The 12,220-nt window shown below is 38.8% G+C and overlaps 1 protein-coding gene across 6 annotated transcripts in view; it reads left to right on the top strand.

Annotated features, from left to right (window-relative positions):
• The window catches only part of PPP1R21 (protein phosphatase 1 regulatory subunit 21), a 57,906-nt gene that overhangs the window by 33,685 nt on the left and 12,001 nt on the right, over positions 1–12,220 (top strand). For all 6 annotated transcript variants that reach the window (XR_005224907.2, XM_027827239.3, XM_043543850.1 and 3 more), the window contains 5 exons: positions 86–178; positions 2,686–2,813; positions 5,570–5,722; positions 7,209–7,301; positions 9,624–9,860. Coding sequence is in view for 5 of the 6 variants with exons in the window: in XM_027827239.3 (XP_027683040.1) it covers positions 86–178; positions 2,686–2,813; positions 5,570–5,722; positions 7,209–7,301; positions 9,624–9,860 (704 nt within the window). In the remaining variant the exon portion in view is untranslated. The remainder of the gene's footprint in view (positions 1–85; positions 179–2,685; positions 2,814–5,569; positions 5,723–7,208; positions 7,302–9,623; positions 9,861–12,220) is intronic.

Below are 12,220 nucleotides of genomic sequence, written 5' to 3'. Positions count from 1 at the left end.
GAAACCAGATTACTTTCAGGGTTTGATATATTTTTAAAATTGATCGTTGAATGTAGACTTGTCAACTTTTTTGCTTGGTTTTTAGGTGTAAAACCAGAAGGGCTGCTTCGGACAAATTACAGTTCGGTATTCACACACATTGCTGCAGGTCTTCATGGATTTCATAATGTTATGAAAGGTGAGAATAAACGAAGGGTAAGCAATTTAAAATGGGCTATATCTTAATTATGTTGGATGCCTGGTTTTGAAAGTGAGGCTAATATATCTACATCCAGTAATTTAGCTTGTAAAGGGTTACCTTAAAGGCCGAAAGACCTAAAATTAGACCACCCAACATAATTTTAGTTTGCAGGTTTGTGTACGCCCTTCGTGGTGCCTCCACTGTTCTGGCTGTCGCCTTCATTCTTGTTAGTAGGCAGGGTATTAAAATAGACAATAATAATGCTCCGGGTGCTTCAGAGAGCAGGGTTCTTCTGGTTTCAGTGTTTGGCTGGCTCTAATGAAACTGACATGTAGAGTGGAAGGACAGTGAAATGTACATGTTTTCTCATATAGAATCATAGGATTAGGAAGGACCTTGAGAGGTCATCTAGTCCAGTCCCCTGCATTCATGCCAGGACTAAGCATTATCTAGACCATTCCTGACAGGTGTTTGTCTAACCTCTTTAAAATCTCCAATGATGGAGATTCCACAACCTCCCTAAGGAATTTATACCAGTACTTAACCACCCTGACAGGAAGTTTTTCCTAATGTCCAACTTAAACCTTCCTTTGCTGTAATTTAAGCCCATTGCTTCTTGTCCTGTCCTCAGAGGTTAAGAACAATTCTTCTCCCTCCTCCTGTAACGACCTTTTATGTACTTGAAAACTGTTATGTCCCCTCTCAGTCTCCCGTTTTTCCAGACTAAACAAACCCATTTTTTTTCAATCTTCCCTCATAGGTCATGTTTTCTCAATCTTTAATAATTTTTGTTGCTCTTCTGATACATCCAGAATGATGGTTTGTGTTTTGTTTTTTTGCAACAGTGTTACACTGTTGACTCATATTTAGTTTCTGGTATGCTATGGCCCCTAGATCCCTTTCCGCAGTACTCCTTCCTAGGCAGTCATTTCCCATTTCCCATTTTGTATGTGTGCAACTGATTGATCCATCCTTTCTAAATGGAGTACTTTGCATTTGTCCTTATTGAATTTCATCCTATTTACTTTAGACCATTTCCCCAGTTTGTCCAGATCATTTTGAATTTTAATCCTATCCTCCAAAGCACTTGCAACCCCTCCCAGCTTGGTATTGTCCGCAGACTTTATAAGTGTACTCTCTATGCTATTATCTAAATCATTGATGAAGATATTGAACAGAACCGGACCCAGAATTTATCCCTGTGGGACCCCACTCGTTATTCCCTTCCAGAATGACTGTGAACCACTGATAACTACTCTCTAGGAACAATTTTCCAACCAGTTTTGCATCCACCTTATAGTAGCGCCATCCAGATTGCATTTCCTTAGTTTGTTTATGAGAAAGACATGCAAGATAGTATCAAAAGCTTTACTAAAGTCAAGATATTCCATGTCTATCGCTCCCCCCCCCCCCCATCCACTCCCATATGAAATGTATCTGTATGTGCATGCTCATCGTCATAAACATCCCAGCTGATGGAGAGTCTCAACCATCTGATACTGGAATTTTCCTAACAGTTTTCTCCGTGGAGGGGATGGAGCTGGGGGTTTTCTCTGAACTAGAATATGTATAATAAATGAGAAACTTGAGAGGTGCTCAGCTTTGACACTGTCCCGCTGACTTTTTCACAGAAGGTATAATTTAATGATATATAGAAGACATCGCTATATTGTGCAAACAAACCGTATTGTATTTGACTTTTTTTATTAGTGCTAGTTGGTAACTAATCCGGGGGGGGGGAGTTAATTAAAATTTTTAAATGCCTTTACAAAATGCTAAACCTGTTAGAACTCTTTCTAGAACCAAGACTATTGAGATTATTGGTGCGAAAGGAAAGAAGGTAAATTTAGTTGACTTATTTTTATACTGTAACTCTAGTCAACTGTATAAATATTATTTGCATTCTATAATTGTCAATGAGATATTTCCATTGTTCAGTCTGTTAGCAATATTTCTGCAGTTTATTACTACATACTGCAGTTCCTGTTTTTAAAAGTTGGTTCTACTGGAGATCATTAGTTCAATCGTAATTTTGTTTTCAATACACACTTACAAAATGGACAAATTATCATTGAAGCAATGACGGACACAATAGGTTTACTGGGCACCAGAGGATATGTTATTGAAAGAGACTAACATGAAGATTCCTTGCTGAACAAAAATAACCACAAAGAGGAGGAGAAATTTTTGCACCATTAGGATGGTGAAAAGCTGCTGAGATGTTTTGGGTTTCATATCATATATACATAGTTCATAAAAAGTAGCCAGGTGTCGAAGTTGGAAGAGTCTTTTCTAGCATGTATTTTTTCTCCATAGATTTGTCACAACAGTCCCTCTTTCTAGTGTTCGTGAGCTGCTGCAACCTTGAGCAATTCATTTAGGGTCAGATTTTCGAAGTGCCCAGCATCCACTAGCTCTTAATTGATAGCAATTAAAGGTGGGGTATAGGAAAGAATATTATGTAGTATTTAGACAATTAACACAACGTAATTGTTTTCATTTAGAGATTTCCAAGCACTACAGTCAGAAAGCTGCCTTAGAATATGAGCTTCCAACAGCCACACAGAAACTTATAACAACAAATGACTGCATCTTGTCCTCAGTAGTGGCTTTAACAAGTGGAGCAGGCAAGGTAATTTGTTTCCTAGCCAAAATCTAATGGTGTCAACCTAAATTAGTGTTTAAAATCTCTCACTTTTTCTCCAAGATTTAACTAATGTGTGGTATCTTGAGGTCTTTATAAAGTATGTAAAGATTAAGGCTGTCGATTAATTGCAGTTAACTCACGCAATTAATTGTGATTTTAAAAATTAATAGTGATTAATCACACTGTTAAACAATAGAATGCCTATAGAAATTTATTAAATATTTTGGATGGTTTTTCTGCATTTTCATATATTGCGTTCTGTACTTTAATTGAAATCAAAGTATATATTTTTATTACAAATATTTGCACTGTAAAATGATAAACAAAAGATAGTATTTTTCAGTTCACCTCCTACAAGTACTGTAGTGCAATCTTTGTTGTGAAAGTGCAACTTACAAGTGTAGATTTTTTTTTTGGTTACATAACTGCACTCAAAAACAATGTAAAACTTCAGAGCTTACAAGTCCACTCAATCCTCCTACTTGTTCAGCCAATCGCTAAGACAAACAAGTTTGTTTACATTTACAGGAGATAATGCTGCCATCGTCTTATTTACAGTGTCACCCGAAAGTGATAACAGGCATTTACGTGGCACTTTTGTAGCTGGCATTGCAAGGTATCTACTGTGACAAAGCTCTGTCCTTGCCTCCGTGGGTCCCGCGTTTCCCGGCAGATTTCGCTAGCCTCAGAGGCTCACTGTGACCCTCCATGTAACCCTTCTCTCTCGAGAGACAAGGGTCACAGTCTACTGAGCCATTTTCATCATAAGCCAGCGAGGGAGGTGAGGAGAAGTTATCCTTCCTTGCACAGTCTCTGTTGTCTCCTAGTCTCAGTGATTAATCAGGGGACAAAGGTGGGGGGGCGGGGAGCCCGGGCCCACCCTCTACTCCGGGCTCCAGCCCAGGGACCCTAATAGTATCAGCTATGGTAGCTGACCAGGGAAACATGTTATGTTTCTAAAAGGGCTACTTCCCCCTCAGCAGCCCTCACTTCCTCAAGCTCCACTTCACCGTTACCTCAGGGCCTCCTTCCTTGTGCCTGATATGGTGTGTACTACTCAGCCTCTCCAACAACGCAACTTCCTCCCACAGCTCCTGACATGCGCACCCACCTGACTAACTGGGAGGCTTTTAACTAGTTTCAGCCAGCCCCTGAATGGCTTCAGGTGTCCCAATCAACCTAGCCTTCTCCCTGCCTTCTGGAAAGTTCTTAATTGGCCCCAGGTGTCTTAATTGACCTGGAGCAGCTGCCATTTCACTTATCCTGGTACCAGGGATTTGTTTAGCCTGGAGCTAATATATCTATCTCCCACTACTTTTCCATAGCCATCTGGCCTTGCCCCATCACACTACGTGCTAATATGTTAAACATTTGTATGCCCGTTCATGCTCTAGCCACCATTCCAGAGGCCATACTTCGATGCTGATGACGCTTATTTAAAAAAAAAATTGGTTAATTAATTAAATTTGTGACTGAACTCCTTGGGGCAGAATTGTATGTGTGCTCTGTTTTACTCACATTCTGCCATATATTTCATGTTATAGCAGTCTTGGTTGATGACCCAGCGCATGTTGTTCATTTTAAGAACACTTTCACTGCAGATTTCACAAAAAGCAAAGAAGGTACCAATGTGAGATTTCGAAAGATAGCTACAGCTCTCGACCCAAGGTTTAAGAATCTGAAGTGTCTTCCAAAACCTGAGGGATGAGGTATAGAGCAGGATTTCAGAAGTCTTAAAAGAGCAACACTCCGATGCAGAAACTACAGAACCTGAACCACCAAAAAAGAAAATCAACCTTCTGGTGGTGGCATCTGACTCAAATAATGAAATTGAACATGTCAGTCCGCACTGCTTGGGATTGTTATCAAGCAGAATCCATCATCAGCATGTCCTCTGTACTAATGGTTGAAGATGAAGATACATATGAATCTTTAGTGCATCTGGCACGTAAATATCTTGCAACGCCAGCTACAACGCCTGTTCTCACTTTCTGGTGACATTGTAAACAAGAAATGGGCAGCATTATCTCCTGCAAATGTAAACAAACTTGTTTGTCTGAGCAATTGGCTGAACAAGAAGTAGGACTGAGTGAACTTGTAGGCTCTTAAATTTTACAGTTTTATTTTTGAATGCAGTTTTTTGTACATAATTCTACATTTGTAATTCAACTTTCATGATAGAGATTGCATTACAGTACTTGTATTAGGTGAATTGAAAAATACTATTTTTTGTTTTTTTACAGTGCGAATACTTGTAATAAAAAATAAATACAAAGTGAGCACCGTACACTTTGTATTCTGTGTTGTAATTAAAATCAATATATTCGAAAATGTAAAAAACATCCATAATATTTAAATAAATGGTATTTTTATTGTTTAACGGTGCGATTAATTGCGATTATTTTTTTAATTGCTTTACAGCTCTTGTAAAGATCTGATATATTCTAAAATTTCTAGATCCATTTTTAAAAAGCTATTTGCATATTAGTTTGCTAATGTTGTGATACATCGCAGTACTGCCGAAGATACATGCTTAATAGGGGAGCAGGCACAATTGCGAATGATCTTTGTTTAGTTCATGCCTGTGCAATATGTGAGTTTTGTAAAGCCCCTAATAAATTTGTACTTGCAATTTTACTATGAACTTCAGTTCCATGACTATTTTCTCTTTTGAAGTAGCTCTTTTGTTGTTTCTGCCATTTTTTTTTATTTAAAGTAAAAATCTTTCTTGACCTGTCTAGATTGCCTCATTCTTTAGCAACAACTTAGACCACTTCACAGCTTCATTGAGCTATGGGCCTAAGGGAGGGACAGAGTTCATGAGCCCTCTATCAGCTGAATGTATGCTCCAGTACAAGAAGAAAGCAGTTGCCTACATGAAATCTTTAAAGAAGGTGTGTGTATTCAGCTAACATTTACATTCAAGGAGAGAAGGCAAAGGATAGTGTCTAATTCAGTTACCTTAGACAGTAGAATCCTCTTAATCAGGATGTCATATGGAATGGACTTTCCTCCCCCATGAAACAAGAATTATTGGTTATCAGAACCATTTTAATAGTACAGTAGAACCTCAGACTTGCAAACTCCAGCGTTATGAACTGGCCAATCTCATTTGGAACTGGAAGTACACAATTGAGCAGCATCAGAGACCAAAAATAATAAAAAAGCAAATACAATACACTACTGTGTTAAACATAAACTGCTAAAAAAATAAAATAAAGGGAAAGCATTTTTCTTCTGCATAGTAAAGTTTCAAAGCTGTATTAAGTCAATGTTCGGTTGTAAACTTTTGAAAGAACAACCATAATGTTTTGTTCATAGTTACGAACATTTCAGAGTTACGAACAACCTCCATTCCCAAGGTGTTCGTAATGCTGAGGTTCTACTGTAATGCTGTTGTCTGCGGGGTACGGGTGGCAGAGCACCCTGGGTTGAGAGCAAGTTCTGATCTTAACTGTTTGCCCAGTTTCACCAGTAGGGTCAGCTGCAAGGCTGCTAGAAAGGTAGCCCACCTGTGTATGTGGTTTGTTCTTTCCATAGGAATAGCCAGGAACATACATGTGGAATGTGAACTTTACTGTATTTCTTTGAAGGGACTGGCAACGGTTAGAGAGGGAAACTGAAAAAAACAGTATAAAGTGGAAACACACAATTTGTATATAAGGATGAAAAAGTGCTTTGCAAATAATGAACCCTGCTAAACAAAAAGATTCAAGCACCATTAAATCTCCCAAAAAAGCTTACATTGATTCCTTGGGGGATGTCCCAGTTAAGCAGACTTCAAACATGTCCTAAGTGGCATGTGTACTGTACTAATCATCTTACAAACCACTTGGGTCTCCAAGGAAGGCATTAGCAGATAAGGAAACCAAATGAAAGAAATTTTAAACATGCGAAGCAGAACTCTTCACCTTGTTTTTAGCAAGGTGGGGGGATTTGATAGCTGCTTTCAACTACCTGAAAGGGGGTTCCAAAGAGGAGGGATCTAGCCTATTCCCAGTGGTCTCAGATGATAGAACAAGGAGTAATGGTCTCAAGTTCCAGTGGAGGAGGTTTAGGTTGGGTATTAAGAAAAACTTTTTCACTAGGAGGGTGGTGAAGCACTGGAATGGGTTACCTAGGGAGGTGGTGGAATCTTCTTCCTTAGAGGTTTTTAAGGTCAGGCTTGACAAAGCCCTGGCTGGGATGATTTAGTTGGGGATTGGTCCTGCTTTGAGGAGGGGGTTGGACTAGATGACCTCCTGAGGTCCCTCCCAATCCTGATATTCTGTGGTGATTCTAAGGACAGTGGGGAGGCAGGGAGGAGGAGAACAAGAAAAGAACATGGAAAATATATAACCTGATTTACTGTGAAAGTTTTTGTTGTTTCTTTGGTTATAGCCCTGTTCAGATTCAGTGCCTTATGAAGAGGCTTTGGCCAATCGCAGAGTTCTTCTGAGTTCCACAGAAAGTAGAGAAGGTCTTGCACAGCAGGTATTCTTGTATATATGTTGACAAATATGTGTTTGCACACTGTTTTTATTAGAAAAAAGTGTTATGTCTAAAGGTCACACAGACTAACTCAAATTAGTACATGTTATAAATACATCTAAAATTTCAAGTTTTTATCTGTAAACACTGACAGATTATACTTGCTTCACCATTTCTGTAATTAGTTGCAAGCTGATCTATAAAATCTGTTCTTATTAGGGAGAACTTGTCTTGAGCCTTCTTCATTTGAATGTCTAGTTCACATTTCTGTAGTAGGAAGACAGTCGTAACCTCTTAGTAAAGAGAATTCTGGAATTATAGATGTGGGATGGAAAAGGAAATTTGATTTGGTTTGAGCCTAGCACAAACTACAAAGACAGAAACTTGTGCCCAGTCACTAAAATGAGGTTTGCATGCGCTTCTGAGAAGGAAGAACTGATATGACAACCTAATTACTTATCACCCACTTGAAGTTACATTTTTAATTAGAATGTTGTCATTGCACCACCAAATACTGAAACCCATTTGACAAAGTAAATAAAGGGCTGTACAATACTTTGATTCAGGATGAGTATCTTATTCCTCAGAATGATACGCTGCACTGTTATGCAAGAAATTATCAGAGGGGTTGTTACTTGATAAAACAAATGGCCCTCCTCAGTTTGAGACTTCAGATTGGATTGTAGATTTCCCATTTGTTCACTTTACAGTGAACAGTAAGTTTCTGTATTATGGCTAAACAGTATCCAGAAAGAGTGGAGTTTTCTTTCCCATAAAACAATACTTTAGGATAGGCCACTTCAACGGCAGCATTATGCTAATTTTCCATTGTAAACATGAGATCAGGTTATTTTTTTACAGAATACTTAATTTGGCAAGAAACGCAAAATGTATGCAATTTAGTCTAGTATGTGTTTAGCATTTCCTGTTCAATTTGGTCATTTCTTGCTCTCTGTTTTTTAAAGAAATGATCTTTTGGACATTGTACTATTTCTCATAACTTTACTTTCCAGTCAACTGTGTCCTCCTTCAGTTCACAAATGTGTGTTTAGCTCTTATTCTCAGATGTATGGTGTGTTTGATCTGGCATTACCATTCTTATTGTATTCCTGCATTCAGGAGGTAAGATTATGTAGAAGTATATTTATCTGAAGGGATTCTTAATTTAAAATCCATCTACTATTTGATTACTTGGAATTTAAAATATGCATTCTATGCATCTTAAATGGTCACTAGCAGGAAAAAATGAATTACGAAGTGTCACAGAGGATCTGTAAGCTGGGAGAAGCTCTGGGGCAAGAGGAAGCTAAACAAAGTTTAATTTGTTCTCTTGAGATCCATATGCTGAGTATATGTCAAACTTCAGGGATTAGGTAGTGGCTAGTTTGGATAGACTGGGGCCAAGCTAAAGCAGAGGCTAACCACATTAGATCAGCAGTTCTCAAACTGTGGGTCAGGACCCCAAAGTGGGTCGCAACCCCATTTTAATGGAGTTGCCATGGGTGGCAGGGCTCAGGCTTTGGTTTCAGCCCTTGAAGGCGGGGCTCAGGTTACAGTCACCCTTCCCCAGGGCTGAACCCCTTGGGGTTTGGCTTTGGCCCCCTGTCCTGGGGCACCGGGGCTCAGGCAGGCTCAGGCTTCGGTCCCCTCTCCTGGGGTCTTGTAGTAATTTTTGTTGTCAGAAGGGGGTTGTGGTGCAATGAAGTTTGAGAACACCTGCTCTAGATATTAACTACCTGATCAGTTCAGAGAAATCAGTAGGTTGTTAATGAGCTTTTAACAAATGGAAAAGATCTTGTTTAGAGTGTACTAGGGAAGAGGAGTTTAAATGAAATGTATGTGGAATTTTCCAAGACTAAATATTTTTCTATGGTTCTTGAGGGATTGCAGCCCATAAATTTAATTTGTATTTTGTTTATTGCCTTTATTTTTGCAACGTTTGTTATCAGTTCGCAAATCTTAAAGCTGTGAAATGGCTGGCTGGAGCCAGGCATGCTGCTGTTCAAATTTCCACACACAGTTCTTCTAATCCTGACCTACAATTACTCTGCTATTCTAGCCCTGGATCCTCCTTAATAGAAGATTGCCAATTGTGCCGACTATTGTGATGTGAGCATTTATCCAGTAGGGACCAATTGAAACCATTAAACACATTCTACTTGTGACCTAAGCATATTAAACCTAGAACTTTGGGCCTTTAGGCATTAACCTGCTGTACCATCTAATCTCATTCACTTACTTAGACCATATGTCTTCGTGTAATTCTTAATTTAATTTCCAACACTTCACTTTCTACAGTTCAAACACTGTTAACTTTTCCTTAAGGTCCAGCAAAGTTTGGAGAAGATTGCAAAACTGGAGCAGGAAAAGGAACATTGGATGCTTGAGGCCCAGCTAGCCAAAATTAAGTTAGAGAAAGAAAACCAGAAGCTAAAGAGCTCACTTAGTGGACAGTTGATTGAGCCTATGCCAGAAAATTCTGTTCTGCTGAATGCAGCTGAACAAGAGAAGGAAGAAGCCATAAAAAAGACTTCAAGGGAGCCTGTTAAAAGAATGAGTCTGGTAAGTGACTTTTTCCTCAGATCCTTTTATTTCTCAGTGTGTGGTAACGTTTGATCAATGGAACAATATCATTGGAGGTTTTAATTATGAAATCATCTAAATTAAATTTAAAGCAGTTTTGAGTCCAAATCAAGTTGACAGGTGATGTCTCCTGCAGAATGGAGGCCTTAGTGATTTGTTTTTTGTATTTTTGGTTTTTTTTAGACACACCTGTCTTGTTCTGCAACTTCATTAATATTACTTATAGGTCCACAAAAGTCACATTGGCAGGAGATGTAAAGACTTTGTATACTTTTGATTCTGATTTTTAGAAAGCTGATATCCTGCAAGAGGTAACTTACTTAGGGTTGTCCTGAAATATTTACATTTCTCTTACAGACAATATTTTTAGACTACTTAAGCATAGTTGGAAGATACAAATGCTGCTTAACCTGTAATATATCAAATTCATGATCTGCTAATAAATTGTAACTAGGATAGCTTCCTTGAACTGATGATGTATATTTGTTATATTGAATAACGTGGACCTGTGATTACTTATAACAGTTTTATAGCTTATAAGAGAATTAACTTTCTTTGCCTTTGGCATGTCCTGTTGTTCAGTGTCGGTGGCTCATGTTCTTTGTCTCCAAGCATTCTTGTCAAGTGTGTCTTCCAAGCTGAAATTAACCTTTCTCATGTTCTCCTTCAGTGTCTTGAGCCACCTTTTTCTAAGTCTTCCTTGTGGTCTTTGTCCCATAACTACTAGCTCTTGTACTCTCTGGCAAACATCTCACATGATACAGCTATCTCAGTCCATACTCCCTCGCCTTTTCCACAATGGCGGCTACCTGCATCACTGCTTGTACCATTTTATTGCGTACCCTATCAGCTCTTGTCTTACTCTGCGTCCATCTGAGTATTCTCATTTTGGCAGTGTAAAGTAGTTTTTCTCTTCCTCATTGGCCAGCATTCTGACCCATACTTCAGGGCTGGCCTAATCATAATCTTATACACTTTGGCCTTTAATTTACTTACAAAATTCCTACTGCAGAGAATTCCTGTCAACTTGGTCCATTTATACCAAGCACTCTTCATGTGGCTTCCAACATCTGCATCCACATTCCCATCATGGCCCAACACTGAACTGGGATATTTAAATTATATATATAAGATCTCTTCCTTTAGTCAGGAAGTGATTTGATCTGGTACTTGTTGGCACCGCTTCTCTATGTAATTAAGTCTCCCTCTCTCTTGACAATCAGGCCATGGATTCTGGCTAAACCTAAGGTATCCTCACCAGCTTCATTTGTGGTTCCAAAGCCTCATCCTCTGTGGTAGTTGTCATAGCCTTCACTATGTTCTCCCCATGTCTGTTGAGATCTGCTCTGATAATCAAGTACTCAGCTTGTGGTATTTCACTTATTTGGTCCATCTTGATCTGGAATTCCTCCTTTTCCTAAATCATAAAACTGACCTGTAGTGCGCATCCACATATAACATTAAATATTTATTCTAACTTTTGTTAGCTGGTCACTCTTCCTTTTGACCTTCTCCATTTTGTCTCTTGGATACAAGCAATGTGCACTCTTCTTCTTTTCAGTGTCTCAGCTTCTTCTCTTGATTTCACATTCCTTATTCCCGCCTCTAAAGAAGCCATATGTAAATCTTGGGCTTGCTTCTTTAGCCCCGTGAGCCCAGAATGCTGTAGCCTTTTCCCATTTTCCACAGCCGTTGGGCAAAGTGGTTGCATGCTACTTCTGGGGGATGCCCTAGCATTTTACTGATATACTACTTACTTGAAGATGAAGACCCATAAAGCATGTTTGATAAGTAGGCTTGGCAGACTTCAGGGGTTTTTTTTAATATAATTTATAAGATCAGTTGACTTTCTTTAAACATTTTTTAATTTTTATCCATTTAAATTTTCAGTTGTGGGAAATTGAAGGGTGTCATGATGGGATGGAAAATTTATTTAATGACAGTTTGAGGTTCAAAAAGTTAAAACTTGATGGCCTTTAAAACACACATTTTGACATGTGATGCTGACAATAAGTAAATGTGTATATATTCCAGGCACAGTTTTGTTTGGCCTGTAGCTTCTGGGATCATTTCTGTGAGCCTTCTAGTTTCTTTAAAGGTGTGTCATTGGCTCTAGAAGTTCCATCTTTATCTTTGCCAGAAAGAACCTTTCCTACGTAGCTGGGCTAGCATGGGTTAAAGAAGATGTTTAAAAGCAGAAAGTAACAATTAGGAACATCCTCTGGAATCTGACATGGAGGCCTGGTGCATCTTTATTGGGACAGAACTATGGGGAAAGCAACAAGAGAACAACCTCCAAGATGCTAGGGCTCTGCAAAATAGAAGAGAGGACAAACAAG

This window comes from Chelonia mydas, chromosome 3 (assembly GCF_015237465.2).
Source record: "Chelonia mydas isolate rCheMyd1 chromosome 3, rCheMyd1.pri.v2, whole genome shotgun sequence".
In the NCBI taxonomy this organism is placed as follows: Eukaryota; Metazoa; Chordata; order Testudines; family Cheloniidae; genus Chelonia; species Chelonia mydas.
This window is presented reverse-complemented; position numbering and strand designations above follow the sequence as displayed.